Below are 15358 nucleotides of genomic sequence, written 5' to 3'. Positions count from 1 at the left end.
ATTGCGTGCAACAAATCTTTGCTTCAAAAAAAAATGTTTTACTGGCATTCATCAGTTAAATACAACTACTAGACACACAGAATTAGAGTATAATCATTTGTATGCGTACTCAGAGCCGTTTAGTGATCACTAAGGATGCTTTTTAATCTAGTTTTTATTACGAACACTAAGAGCCCACCCACCAAATTGTAAATTGTCTGATAACAATCCAACGTTTAAAATATGTGATGCAAATATCGGATTTTGTTACCTTGTGACTTCATTTTTAAGCTATCTGTATCAGCCAGTGCTGGGACAGGCCCTAGGTGACTATTTTAACTCTGGGTCTAAAGTAGTAAGTGTTGTGTACAGGTGTGGTCGTGCAGTGCGCGTTCGGTAGCTCCGCTGCGCGTGCGCTGGTGTGTGTCGCGTCACGCGCGTGGTCTGGCTGGCGGCGAGCAGCATGATGCACAGGAACTTCTAGCATGGTTGCTGGACGCGCTGCATGAGGACCTCAACCGAGCAGCGCCGCCCCGCGCACTGCCCCCGCCCCCGGCCCCGGCCACGCCCACAGACACGCCCCCGCAGCAAGTGGACACGCCCCCGCCCACCAGGCCGGACCAGGTCACTAGTTTATAAATAATCTTTGCATCTCATTTATTCAAGACAAGCTGTTCCCCTGCGACTTCATCCGCATGAAATTATGAAAATTTTATTTTATAGTTTACATTTGTCAAATTATCAATTACAAATGTCAAAATGACATGATGACAATCTTGCTTCCTTGATGTTGGCAGCAGCTTATGGTCTCTTTCCCACATTAGGGTTCTTATCCAAAATATTTACCCCCTAAGTTTAATGGCTCTAAAATATGTAGCCTAAAGCGTGACCTACGTGTAGGGCTTTTTATTAAAAAAAGAATTGTTCAAAAATATGTTGTAATTGCTGATATCTTAGGCAACAAAAAAAGTGTGTGTTTACGCGTTATTATAATATATTGGCGATAGTCGTGGCAATTTAAACTTTTATCACTATTATGAAAAATATTTTTAATGCCAAATATTTTTAAACCAAACTCTTTAATTGTGATACCTGACATTTTTGCTTTCCTAAATGATCTAAAATATTTTACCGACCTTCTTGTAGAGATCAGTGACTTTTATTTTTTCAAACTTTTCGTGTATGAGAAATTTTGTTTTTGGTCTTCTCTAAGACACAGTCCTCTCTCACTATTGTCCAAAATGAGATAAAACTAGATCTCCAGTAATAAAAATATAATCGATTTTACATATAAATGTGTTGTACAGGAGCTGGCGGCGGAGGCGTGGGCGCAGTTCACGGCGAGCAATGACTCGATAATGACGGACCTGTTCTACGGCCAGCTGAAGTCGAAGGTGCGCTGCGACGCGTGCGGACACGAGTCTGTGCGCTTCGACACCTTCAACATGCTCAGTCTGCCGCTGCCCATGGAGTCCTTCGTGCGGTGCGAGATTAGAGGTACGTCCCGCACGTATACGTACGTACGTAGACGACCGTATACGTACGTACACGCACGTATAAGTATGTACCGCACGTATACGTACTAGTACGTATACGTACGTAAACGCACGTATGCGAACGTACCGTACGTATACGTGCATATTTAACAGTGGTAGAGCCCGCTTTAACATCTTCGCACGATTGAGCCGGCTCGCCCGGTGCAACCACGACCACATAGAAGACAGGCGTGAAGTGGGAGCAATTCCGCGTACAGCCTGATGAGTGTGGTGACCGAGGTTTAATTCCCTTTCTATCCATTTTCTCTCAGAGAAGGGATGGGAAGGAAAAGTCTATTTGATGGTGGAGGAGACGCTTAGGACGGGGAAATATCCTCTTTATGTGCGTCTCCTTCGTCGATTAAGGGTAGACAACGCATCTGTAATGCGAATGGCTATGAGCAGCGTTGCTTCGCCGTTTCGGCATATTCAGGTACCCGCTTGTTATGTAAAAAAAATGTTCAAGCTGCCTCTACCACTGTTTTATAGCAAGGAATTGTTAATTGCTAGAAAAGTTTTTTTAATTTACCCGTAAAAATGTAAATAAACTATTGTTTTATTCCACAGTTATATTATTGGATGGCTCGGTTCCTGTGAAATACGGTTTGCGAGTGAATTCTGAAGGAACTTATCTGGATTTGAAGAAGAAACTCTCAGAATTATGCGGATTGCCACCTGAATGGTAAGTTCTGCCTACCCTACTATGAAATATCTCTATTGTTTTCCTGTGTAATTTGTAAATCTATTTGGCTCACTAGCGCCCTCTTATTAATGTGAAAAATTGCAAACGATCCGTATTATATTATAGTCAAGATGAAATGAAATTATTGGTTAGTTTTGTCAGAAAATATATAAAATCTACATGGATATAGAAAATGTAAAAATGGCGCTAGTGAGCTATCATAATTTGAGATCAGAAAACTTAGTTGTCTTGATCCGTTTTTATGTAATTGTCTATGCCTATGTTTTACATATATTTTGTCGGAAAGAACTTCGATTTATTAACCAACTTTCGCCCGCGACTTCGTTCGCGTGGAATTGAAAACCAAAGTGAGTAGCCTATGTGTTCTTCCAGATTATCATCTACTAGCTGTTGCTCGCGACTTCGCCCGCGTGTAATTAAAAAATATAGCCTATGTTACTTACAGATAAATTACCTTTCTAACGGTGAAAGAATTTTTAAAATCGGCCCAGTAGTTTTTGAGTTATTTCAATACATACAAAAATACAAATCTTTCCTCTTTATTTTTAAGTATAGATTATAATCATCGAGATCCGTTCAACAAAACTAAAGTTTGTAGTCTAAATTGCTGAACTGATGACGTCACGTGAGCTTAGCTCGTCCCAATGTAATGTAGGGGTGTTCATGAAACGGCGGTTGGTAATGGACTAATTTATTATGCGTAAGCGGCCGGTACATTACATTGAGATACCCTCATATATATATATTTTTTTATAACATAAGGTGGCAAACGAGCAAACGGCCACCTGAAACCGCCAAAATGGCGAAGCGACCGCTGCCCATAGACATCCGCAATTGCAGATGCGTTGTACGACCCTTATACGACGGAGGAGGAGACGCACATAAAGATATTTCCCCTTCCTATGCATCTTCACCGTCAAATCCACTTCCTCTTCCCAACCTCTTCTTATAAGAAAAGGGTACACACTCATCAGACGAAACACGGAATTGCGTCCATTTGACGCCTGTCTTCTGTGTGGTCGTGGTATTGGGGACGTGCCGGCCCTGCACTGCTAACATGTTAAAGCGGGCACTACCACTGAACATTATATTGAGATAACGTACTGCCACAAAAGGCTTTTACAGAATACCAGCGCTTATTGCTATACTGTAATAAGCACATAGCTGAGTAAAGGCCTTATCCATTCAGCATAGCAAACTTAGTTTAAAAAATATTAAAGGTTATGATTTTTTTGATTGATGCTTATTATTGTGTATTTGTATATATTTTGTTGTTGTTTGTAAAACTTTCGTTTCCTCCGTCATTATTTTTGTCAACTGTGTAATTAAGTGTATGATGTTTGCCTTCTGAATGGATTAAATGACTTTATTATTATTATTATTATTATTATTATTATTATTATTATTATTAGATACCCTCATATATACTACAGATATGATGGATGTTAGCTATCCATGTAAACTTTCGCATTTATAATAGTAATATTGTATATTTGCAGTATGCTGGTGGCGCTGGTGTCGGGGGCGACGATCTCGCGGCTGCCGGAGGACGGCGCCAAGCTGACTGCGAGCGGCGCCACGGAGCTCTTCGTCTACGAGATACCAGCGCCGCAGCACGGCACACATGGTCTCATCTAATATATTACTACCTTGCCAGCGACTTTGCCAGCGTGAAATTAAAAAAAACTTAGCTTTTTAATGGTCCAAGAATTTTTGAAATCGGTCCAGTAGTGAGTTATTTCAATACATACAAAATTACAAATCTTTTCTTTTTTGTACTATTTGTATAGATTAGTTTAAACCACTTTTTTTATAGTAATGAATGCTGTCTTAGTAATCAATTACAATTTATTTATCTATAGTACATTCGGGTTATCTGGCGGTGTTCCATCTAAAAAACTATAGTTTGAACGGTTTAAATGTATTAAGACAACTTTTGCTAGTAACTTTTTATTATTATCTCCTCGTTTGCAAAACTCACTGTTATTTGATTGGTTATTTGTAAAAAGAGGCGGAGCTTGTCTCGTAAGGAACAAGACAATTTTTCTGTAAGTGGAACACCGCGAATTTCCGCGATAGTACATGACGGGGGATAACATTGATAATCCGACCTAAATCTCTATACAATTTTATATTTTACTATATTCAAGAATATAGCAAAGGGGGCTAATTGGATGTGTTATTGATGTAGAGTGGGGCGAGACGGGCGCGTGGTGCGGCGGGGGCGGAGGCGGGGGCGAGGCCGGGGGCGCGGCGTGCGGCGGGGCGGGGGCCGGGGGCGGGGCAGCGGGCTCGGTGAGTGTGCGCGCCGCCTCGCTCTGCATGCCCGCGCTCTTCTGCTTCAAGGTTAGCGCACGCACGCATACACGAACACGCACGCATGCACGCATGAAACATGAATGATTACGAATTGTATTATAAACTAATTGTAGCTCGCGAGTTTGCCCGCGTCAAATTAAGAAATAGCCTATGTTACTCACAGATAAATTACCTTTCTAAAAGTGAAAGAATTTTTCAAATCGGCCCATTAGTTTTTACGTGAATTGAATACATACAAAAATACAAATCTTTCCTCTTTATTTTATAAGTATAGATTGTATCGATGCTTTGATTGTATGAAAAATTAGAAATATGCAAATTGACAACTAAATTTATTAATTTCGTTATTTCAACACAGAAATTACTATTATAAATACTTAATGCAATTCGTATTCCTTCATATTTTCATATCCATTTTGTGTCTAATCCGTATTCGTTTTTAAATGATTTTATAATTGAAAAAAGAATTTTCTTTCTAGTTTTCTACCATAGATATAACGTTTCTTAATTATTAGGAAATTGTCAGATAAAACTTAATTTTTTTTATTAATCAGATATTTATATTTAAATATATTTCGACTTTGTCCGCCATGTTTAAAATGCCTCGTCTACATCCCGAAAATCAAGGTAAATTAAATGATTTCTGCAATCAAATAAAATAATTTCTATTTTTTCACAAATATCATTCCATTTATAACATATTGTAGACATTTTTTAATTCATTTAATATCACAGATTAACGCTAGGAAATACAGACTAAAAAAGTCTGAGACATTGTAGTGTTGCCAGTTGTTTTTTTTTTTACTCAATTTCGGATCAAAATTGTGTTTGTGTTTGTGTTTTAATAATTATAGACTGACCTTTTAGTATTGTAGAATTTAATCGGCAATATTTTGTTTGTTGGAAATTATAACCTAAATTTCTTTAATGTTGCTGAATTTTTTTCTAAGGTACTAAATGTTTACTAACTCATAAATGTTGTGCGTTTTAAAATATATTGAAGAGGTGTTGGAAAACAAGGCTGGTCGGAATTGTTTGTACGAATATATATTTAGCTTTCTTTTCCGACATTTCTGCAGTGTTTATTGTATTTTTTTTCTGTACATACTTTTGGTGATTTCTGTTTTCTGTTCAAATTTAAGATCTGTCTTGTATTTATATCCATATCTTCATAAATATGTACAGATATTTTATACAAAACTATTTTTACATTGTCTAAACAATTATTATTTGCCTATCTTCATTAGAAATACAATACAGATCTTACAAAGCTTTTTACTTCTAGACTTTTTTTGCCAAAATTAGACAAATGCTTTAATTTTAATGTAGTTTATTACTTGAAACAAATTAAACCTTGTAAATACGCGTATAGAGTTGCTTTTTATATTTTATTTGCTTTCTTTTTGTTGACTTGCTTATAAATGTGTCTTTCAGCGTTCGAGATCGGAAATTCTTATGTCCCAGAGCCCGCCCAGCACCTTCAGCCAGGGGGCGGAGTTGGGGGCGGAGCTGGGGGGCGAGGGGCGGAGTCACACGCTGCCGCGAGGCGCGGGGGCGCGGCGCTCTCTCACCCTGCCGCCCCCCGCCCCGCCCCTCTCCAAAGTCAAGTTCGCCTCCTCCCCTTCCGATATGTACAAGATGGATGAGATAGATGGACCTCCTATACAGTATTTGATTGCAGTGCATAGGTGAGTGGCTGAAAGACTTTGATTTCTTATGTGTAAAAAAAATCTTCCCTTTTTACTACTTATTAATAAGGTACATTGAATTAACTTGAACTTATCCATCGTTACAATAATTCTTAGACAAAATTCAGAATAACTTACTTACTCTTCACGCATGTTTTATGTAAATGTGGTATTGCAAAACTTACAATTGTTAATGTCAACATTTAAATTCACAAATGACGACAAAGGTCAACATTAGATAATATAATAATTACCGTTACCATGACAACCTTGCTTCCTTATGTTGGTAGTTTGAAGTCTATGGTTCCATTTCCACATGAAGGGTTTTTTTTTTTCAATTATTAACCCCTTAAATTTTAAAGCGTTAAAAATAATAGCCTAAAGTGTGTCGTAAGTGTAAGGCTTTTTGTTAAACAGAGAATTATTCAAAAACATACTTTGATTGCTGACATCCTATGCCACGCAGTAGTGTGTGTTTACGCTTTATTATATTAGTACAGATATAGATTGGCATTAAATTTTATAAAATTAAGTATGAAAATGTTTGATACCTTACACATATAACGTATTTTAATCGTTAAAAGAAGGCCCTGCCTCCTGAAACACAGTCGTTACTAGTTTGAGAGACAGATTCCCACTGACTACAAAACTGTTTTGGATCAATAAAGAATTTTAATTTTAATTTTGTATACAAATTTCTCAGCAGTGTTGTTTATCTTGTATATATTTGTGGTAGGAAGCAGTGCCGCGCGGACGCGTTCTTCCTGCCGTGGCAGCGCGTGCGGCCGGCGCTGTTCGGCGTGCCGCTGGCGGTGGCGGTGCGCGCGGGCGAGCCGGGCCGCGAGCTGTACGCGCGCGTCTGGGCGCAGCTCGCCCGCCTGCTGTCGCCCCGCCCACCGCGCCCCCCCCACACGCCCCACGCACACAGGGACCTGCCCAACCACGCGGCCGACTGGTCAGATATACTTTGTATTATATATACAGTTATATTTAATAATTTTAGGTTAGTTTTAATCCCTTTTCCACCCTTTTTTATAACGAAAGTATGGGAAGGGGTAATCGTCATTATACACATCTGTCGATTAAGGGAAGAAGTCTATGGACAGCTGTCGCTTCGTATTTTGATAAATTCAGGCTCTTTTTCACTTTATCGTATAAAAATAGAAGGAATTTTCACATATAAATGATGATTGACAATTTTGACTACTTGAAATTTTCCTAAAGTAGTAGTTATAAGCCCACAGATGTCCTGTTCATGTCCATTTCATCTTATTTACTACAGAAGATCTCGATGATAATGTAAAAATAATCTGGCAAAATACTTATGTTAATTAAGTATGTTTTTAAATTCGCGTAATAATCACGTTAGTTATATCAAATAAATCAAATACATATTTCAGTGACGACAGCCTGGGATACGAGTTCCCGTTCACGCTGCGTCTAGTGTGCGGGTCCGGGGCGTGGTGCGCGCTGTGCGCCTGGCCCGCGCTCTGCCGCGGCTGCGCGCTGCCCAGCGACCACAAGCCGCTGCTCGCTGACACGCACACGGACACGCAGGCAGACATGCAAACAGACATACAAGACACGCATATATACGGTGAGATACTAATGCGCCAAGTTCTATAAATATTGACTGAAATCCCACAGAACACGTAGTATTTTCGATTAACTACAGCTATTGCTAAATTAATAAATAAATTGTTGTAATTGTAAAATGGTCCTTCGAGCTGGATACAGTTTAATGTTTACCGATTGGAGAAACATCATCAGTTCAATATATTTTCAATAGATATTTGGTGAAGTTAACCAGCCTACATTGGGCCAGCTTGGTTTATTATGGCTATACTAAAAAAAAGTCCCTTAGGTGATTGGAGAAGCGATTACCGTTAGTTAATGTTTGTGCTAATATAATTCACGTGTTTCAGTATATAATGCAGTTTGTGTTGTGCAGAGTCGCAGGTGTCAGTGGACAGTGGATGCGCGCTGGCGGGCGGCTCTCCAGCCGCGCGCGCCAAGCTGCAGCGACAGTCCAGCGCCCGGCACGCCAGTGATGCCGCGGTAATGCATTTTAATTTACATTTGAATCATATTTACCAAGAAAACTATATTGCAGATATCTATGGTCGTCGATGATTGGTGCTGTTCTCAATTTGTTACATTTTGTTTTTTTTTTTTTATAAATATTATAAGGTGGCAAACGAGCAAGTGCCCACCTGAATCCGCCAGAATGGCGAAACGTCCTCTACCCATAGACATTAGAAATATCGGATGCGTTACCCTTCATTGACGGAGAAGACGCACATAAAGAGGATATTTCCTCTTCTTATGCGTCTCCTCCATGTACACCTAAACGATAATATCTTGTTCATATTTGTATTTATAAAAAAATGATAATTTCCATATGTTTCAGGGTGAGATGGGTTGCGGCGAGGTGTCGTACCTGTCGATGGGGGCGCTGCGCGCGGCGCGGCGGCGCGGCCTGCTGCTCGCCATCGACTGGGAGCCCACCGCGCTGCATCTGCGATACCAGGCCACCAGGGAGAGGGTCTGTACACCTGTACACCTACTACTGTCTACAACTTGTGTACATTATAAACTGTGTACAACTTGTATACATTATAAACTTTGTACAACTTGTATACATTATAAAATTATAAAATTGTATACATTACACACTGTGTACAACTTGTATACATTATAAACTGAGTACAACTTGTATACATTATAAACTGTGTACAACTTATATACATGTGGGATGTGTGCGTGTTCCCAAACGAAGATGTCAGAAAGTTGTTTCTAAACGATGACTAGGGTGAATGATTTGACTGACATATGATTGATTGGAGTGAATGTAGAAATAAACAAAGATAACCATTTCTATGTTAAAAACGAAAAAAAAAAGAAGTAAAAAACGATATCTTGTTATAATAGGATTAAGGGTGAGATATAAAGTAATTAAAGTTGATGTAGATGTTTATTTTATCGCCCCAACCCTACATATATTATACAGTTTTACATTGCACAATATGTTAAGCTAAAGGGGGGCGAAATGCTGCAGTTCTCTTAAAAGTATTAATATATTAGCAAATGTGGTTTATTTATGAGTATAAAAGGTGTTTGTTAGTGAATATAATGTGTGCAGGCGTGCGTGGAGCACCCGTCGGTGTCGGAGTGCGGGGCGGCGGGCGCGCGGCCGGTGGACCTGGCCAGCTGCCTGGCCGCCTTCACCTCGGAGGAGCGCCTCGAGCAGCGCTACCACTGCGACCACTGCCGCTGCGCGCAGCCCGCCACCAAGAAGCTGCAGCTGTGGCGCGCGCCGCCCATACTGGTACACTGCACACTGCACACACACTGCACACTGCTGCACTGCTGCACGTATACACACGCGGGAACGCGACTTTTTTTTATAATGTGGCAAACGAGCAAGCGGCCACCGAAATGGAAAGCAACCGCTGCCCATACACATCCGCAATTGCAGATGCGTTGCCTACCCTTAATTGATGGAGGAGGAGACGCACATAAAGAGGATATTTCCCCTTCCTATGCGTCTCCACCGTCAAATCCACTTTTCCTTCCCATCCTTTCCTCTTAATAAAAGGGTGGAAAGGAGAAGGAACTAAAATTAGACCTCCGAAAAACTGTCCATACCGTGCGCCCAAGAATACATATGCACACGTACGTATATACACATGTATGCAAGTGTACATACGCAAACGTACACATAACTGTAATGAAAAATTAACAGTTTTTGCCGGTAACAGAATTTTTCTAAACATAAGTCTGAAGGTGCCGAAATGTAACGGCTACACATGACTAGAGATGTATATTTAAACGTTATAACAATGATTGTAAGGATAATTTATGGTATATTTTATTTCTAACAGATTGTCCACCTCAAACGTTTCCAATACGTGAACAACAAATGGATAAAATCCCAGAAAGTGGTCAACTTCCCCTTCGAAGACTTCGATCCTACGCCGTACCTCGCCTCCGTCCCCCAGGAGACCATCCTCAGGCATCGCGAGCTGAAGACCATGAGGCGAAGGTCCATGTTCGTGGACGTTGAAGGTCCCATATCGGAGACAGAGAGCGAGAACTCCGATGATGAGGATAGTAGAGAAGATTCTAGAAGTAAAGCTAATGTGGAAAGAAGACGGGAGTCGGTGGAGGTGAAGGGTCGTGCGCGGCTGCAGTCCACCAGCCTGACAGCCACTCCTGTCACTGATGATAACCTGGTGGACTACCACCAGCACCATCTGGAGAAGGACCAGGACCCCTTCGATTTGAAGTACAAGCTGTATGCTGTTGTGGTGAGTTATTCTTATCTATTATTTTTTTTTAATTTGGCAAAAATGTTATTGGACACTTGGTTTCGCCGAAATAGCGAATTAACTACTACCCATAGACACACGCAATCACATATACGCCGCCATTTTTGATGAGAGAAAATCACCAAAATATCATATTTCCTCTTTAACCTTCTTTTCTCCGCTAAATACTGTCTTCTGCTCATCATTTCCTTAAAACAAATAGGGGCGCTTTTTGTTTTAAATTTTTAGATAAAATACATACATTTACGTCGTACCGCTGCGTTAGCAAAACTATTGCTGTCTCTGTCTTACTTATGTTAGAGAGAGTAAGATAGTTGTTTTATCTCAGTCACACACCGGTCAGCTGCACGGCGGCCACTACGTCGCGTACGCACACAACCCATCCGGAGCCTGGCTCTGCTACAACGACAGCTCGTGTCGTGCGGTCAGTGCGCGCGAGGTGCAGCCAGCGGCCGCTTACTTACTGTTCTATGAGCGCACTGGACTGGAATACTCGCGATATTTACCTGCAAGTACGAATGGTACACCACCCGCGGTGACCACTGAAGATGATGATATGCGGAACATGTGTGTACTCGCATGACCTGATAATGCACGGTTCACACTTGGACAGTACAGTAAGACAGTTGCGACAGACATAGATTGTACTAGCTGTTTGACTTAATCAGTGTGGAATTAAAAAATAATAAAAAAAGTATGGCCTACGTCATTGATAAAGTTTTTATAGGTGCAAGAATTGAAATCGGCTGTATAGTTTTTGCAATATATACAAAAAAAAAATCTTTCCCCTTTATAATATTAGTATAAATTACCCAGTAGTGCCAGTTGATTTACAGTTGAGTTTAAGCTACAGACCGGTACTGGACAAGTGTCATCCGCGTACTGTCCAACTGTCCTGCCCACGTGTGAACCAGGCATAAACGAAACACAAATATAATTGTCTATTTTTTAACTATGACTACCAAATTGTTTAAATCATTTGGTATGCTAAGTTAAATAAAAATTGTTTTGTTGTGTTTTGATTTTAACATTGTATCCTATTTATATATTTAAAACTGATGTATATGTAGAATTTACAATTGATGTAATTGTTACGATATATTGGTAGCTAAAAAAAATAAACAGTAAACTGCCCAGTATTTCACGATAGTACAATAATTAAATAAAAACAAAATAAATGTAATATTAAAAATAAAATTGTAAAATAAAAGATTTTTGAATTTGCACTTGCTTAATATCAAATTATAAATATCAAAATTTACATAAAAAATATTCTTATTGGCACTATTTAGCTTGGCTTGTAAAAAAAAAAACAAATGTAATAGAAAAAACATTATATTTTACTATATTTTCTATATAGATTTTGCTTTAAAAAAAATGTAAATGTAATTTTGGCGGCAAATTAGATTTATACTATTGCAGTCTCTTTTCCCTTCAATGAGATAGAGCGGGATAGGTGTAGAACATAAACATTCCGATAGATAAGTTGGGACCAGTCGATTACTAGTTATGTGTTACTCAACTGAAATTATTGATTTACAGATCAGTCAACTGATTCACAGATCAATTTGTATCTATATGATTATGATTAGCGTTTCTATCAACATATACCGTGAGCTGATTGAGCCATAGCTCAAACCTGAACGTTAGAACCGGGTCAAATGTTCAACATGTCTAATTGAGACTCCAAAAACATGGGAAAAAAGTTTTATGTACAGACTGAATGATTGTTTGTAATGTAGTTTGATGTCATATGAATTCACTAATTATTTTAACTATAGCTCCGTCTAATTTTGCACCTTATATTATTTATTATATTGACATCTTTGGTTATTTTATTTAGAATGTTGTTTTCATAATGGTGGCATTATTTGCAGTTTAGTTTTGTCAATTGTATATATTATAAAATAAGTTCGTGTCGGTGTTGCCATTTACACATACGATTGAATAATGCAGAAGGGAAAGATCGGTTGGAGTTTTTATTTGTATGTGTAGTATGTAGCACCCACGGCATCTATTAATATATTCAAAACTCTAAGATAATGCTTTGCTAGGTAAGTTATTTTTGTTATTTAATTAAATTTAATGTTTAAGTTTGTTAATTTATGTTGGTATTACCAAACTACGCTATGTTTAGTGTTGCCAACTGCATAAATTATTTTAAAGTGTGAACAGTATTATCTGGTAAATTCTTAGGTCATATTTGAGAGGAAAATTGTAATATCTTATCTGTAATACTAATTTGAATGTTGGCAACAGTAGACGTCCGCGTACAGCGTTAGCTAAGTTGTGAATATGTTTATGATATTATTAATGGATGCGCGTTGTTTGAAAAAAAAAAATGATTTTCCTTGTATGCTTGAAAAGGACTTCAAATTTTATTACAAAAACATTCTCTGGACTGTTTTAGTTCAAATAACATAGTTTTAATAAACCCAGTCGTATACTTAGAGGTTATCTGTTTGCGCGCATCCATTCCGTGCTACGCAAGGTACAGAAATTGTATTTATAATTAATTTTTAGTCTAGTTGTGATCATTTTTAGATGTATGTGCCATCTGCGGTTCAAATCATTTGTCCAAAATACCAAAGCATCTCGGATTAGTTTAGGCGGGACTTGCAATTCCTTTTAAAACTGCTTAAAATACTTGATTTGTCGGTAAAGTTAAATTATTTATAAAAATCGTGTAACATCGAATGAATCTGTAGTAATTATCCAAATGTATTTAATAGTTTAATTTAATTGTAAATAAGTTTTTAAGCTTTACGAATTTATTTTGGGTGAGCGCGGACTCGCTCGAACAAAGTGTCTTGTCACAAACCGCGCTGTCATAATAATACGAATATTGGAATTATACTTTTATTGTTATATTTAATATCCCTGTGCAATAAACGATATTTTGTATCAATTGTTGTTTTTCTTCAACCTTGCCCATGTGATAAACAATGGATTTTTGCATTTTATTATCAGATTTGCTGTTGCTCACGACTTCGTACGTGTGAAGTAAAATTTAGTAAAAAAACAGTCTGTGCTACTCACTGATAACGTAGCTTTTAAAAGGTGAAAAAACTTTTGAAATCGGCCCAGTAGTTTTTGAGTTATTTAAATACATACAGTAATCCAAAAAAATACAAATCTTTCCGCTTTTTAACATTAAACAGATTTACACTAAATTTGCATATAGATGTATAACTTGAGATCCTAAGGGTTTGACCTAGCCTCATCAATTTCCTGATAAAACCTATATTATATGAAATTTCACGTTTTTAAACATGTAACTGGGTTGCCTAACCGCTTGGCAAGGCTATGTTTAATTGATCTCTGAAGTGGTAAGTTTTTGGAGGCCAAGTCCTCATCGAGTTTCCTGATTTGTCCCCAATCGATAGTACGTAACGTAAATGTGTCTCTAAGGTGGGGGATGTTGCCTATCTTTTTCCTTGCAGAAGGGATTTCCACTTGCCTGCTTTAAAGTGGTGACAAAGTAGAGGCCAATTGTCCTCAAGTTTTCAGATGAAAATACTCAAAAGAAGATATTAATGTTCCGAACTCAATGGTATAGTTGCCTAACCAAAACTTTTAAAGGGATACGGATACCATAGATTAAAGATTCTCAAATCTGTCTTATGAAGATCGATAATAGAGGTAAAACTAATTATCCTCCCTAAAATGCTCCTGCCACACTGTGTTGAAGAATACGAATGTAACATCTCACACTTCGAAATCGGTCAAGCATTTAGTGTCGAGGCACATCCTCGGTTACTTTTTGATTAAATTATATATGTACTTATAAAGAGAAAAGATTTGTATGTATTGAAATAACTCAACTACTGGGCCGATTTCATAAAATCTTGCTGCTGCGTAATCTGTTTGTAACATTGGCTGTCTTTTACTATATTTTAGTTTGACGTGACCGAAGTCGTGAGCAACAGCCAGTATCTAATACGTAGATATTAATATGCACAACACTAGTATTGCGTTGCCTTATTAAAATCAATCATTTAGGGTCTAGACCCCTAGGGCTGTCAATCGTTGGTTCTCTTTATAGATGATATGATTTCTCCTTTCCGATGAGATAAATGAAACAAGACATTGGACTTTTGAATTTTATTATTAGATTTACACTGTCATTTACAATAAATTTGCATGTAGATGTAGGACATAAATCAATATTGCATAACACTAAGGCTAATTGCATCAGTATTTTTATTTTGTGGATAAATTAACAAAAATATATGCAATATTACAATTCAAATAAGTATATCGCTAATATCTTACTCGGGCACGCGCCTGGAATGTGTGCCGCGACGCTCTGCTGCGACTGCTCGACAAGTATGCGAAATTAAAAATAAATTAAATATACAAAATCTCTATCACAATACTCGTAAGTAATTAAAGCAATCAAGTGTGAATACTCCAAATGTTGCGATGCGCGGGACCCCGCTGCGCTCGCTGACACGCGGTACAAAATACTTAGAAAATTTACAATTCCCACTTTAGAGAGTAGCTGTCGATGGCGCGGGAAGGCGCGGGGAGGCGCAGGAAGGCGCGCGGGGGCGCCTTCGCCATACAAATACATTCTTAAGAACGAACAGTTAAAATGCGATACCAAAGTACTAATTTTTTTTTCTTAAACATTAGACAATCGTTATAGAAAAAGAAAGGTTCGATATATCAAAACAAGTAGTACATATGGAGTGTATACGTAACTGGTAGATTTGAGGCGACTCGCGCTCGCGGGGCTGGGACTTACGTGGTACTATAGTTATTTTATAATATTAGAGTAGAGTAGGAGCGGGGTGTGGG

At 38.5% G+C, this 15358-nt stretch overlaps 2 protein-coding genes across 2 annotated transcripts in view; one reads left to right on the top strand and one right to left on the bottom strand.

The window, feature by feature from the left end:
- Positions 1 to 13463, top strand: part of LOC106111469 (ubiquitin carboxyl-terminal hydrolase 32) — a 37945-nt gene extending 24482 nt beyond the window's left edge. Inside the window, exons 15-27 of the mRNA XM_013293587.1 lie at positions 352 to 603; positions 1287 to 1476; positions 2082 to 2196; positions 3717 to 3844; positions 4409 to 4563; positions 5971 to 6224; positions 6961 to 7179; positions 7625 to 7821; positions 8176 to 8282; positions 8635 to 8769; positions 9367 to 9552; positions 10109 to 10534; positions 10884 to 13463. Coding sequence (XP_013149041.1) covers positions 352 to 603; positions 1287 to 1476; positions 2082 to 2196; positions 3717 to 3844; positions 4409 to 4563; positions 5971 to 6224; positions 6961 to 7179; positions 7625 to 7821; positions 8176 to 8282; positions 8635 to 8769; positions 9367 to 9552; positions 10109 to 10534; positions 10884 to 11138 — 2619 coding nt within the window. The 3' untranslated portion in view covers positions 11139 to 13463. The remainder of the gene's footprint in view (positions 1 to 351; positions 604 to 1286; positions 1477 to 2081; positions 2197 to 3716; positions 3845 to 4408; positions 4564 to 5970; positions 6225 to 6960; positions 7180 to 7624; positions 7822 to 8175; positions 8283 to 8634; positions 8770 to 9366; positions 9553 to 10108; positions 10535 to 10883) is intronic.
- A 1571-nt stretch (positions 13464 to 15034) lies between these two features.
- The window catches only part of LOC106111467 (14-3-3 protein epsilon), a 13591-nt gene continuing 13267 nt past the window's right edge, over positions 15035 to 15358 (bottom strand). Inside the window, exon 6 of the mRNA XM_013293586.1 lies at positions 15035 to 15112. Within this exon, the coding sequence (XP_013149040.1) occupies positions 15035 to 15112 (78 nt within the window). The remainder of the gene's footprint in view (positions 15113 to 15358) is intronic.

The sequence above is a fragment of the Papilio polytes genome, unplaced genomic scaffold (assembly GCF_000836215.1).
Source record: "Papilio polytes unplaced genomic scaffold, Ppol_1.0 DF824158.1, whole genome shotgun sequence".
NCBI classification, from domain to species: domain Eukaryota; kingdom Metazoa; phylum Arthropoda; class Insecta; order Lepidoptera; family Papilionidae; genus Papilio; species Papilio polytes.
This window is presented reverse-complemented; position numbering and strand designations above follow the sequence as displayed.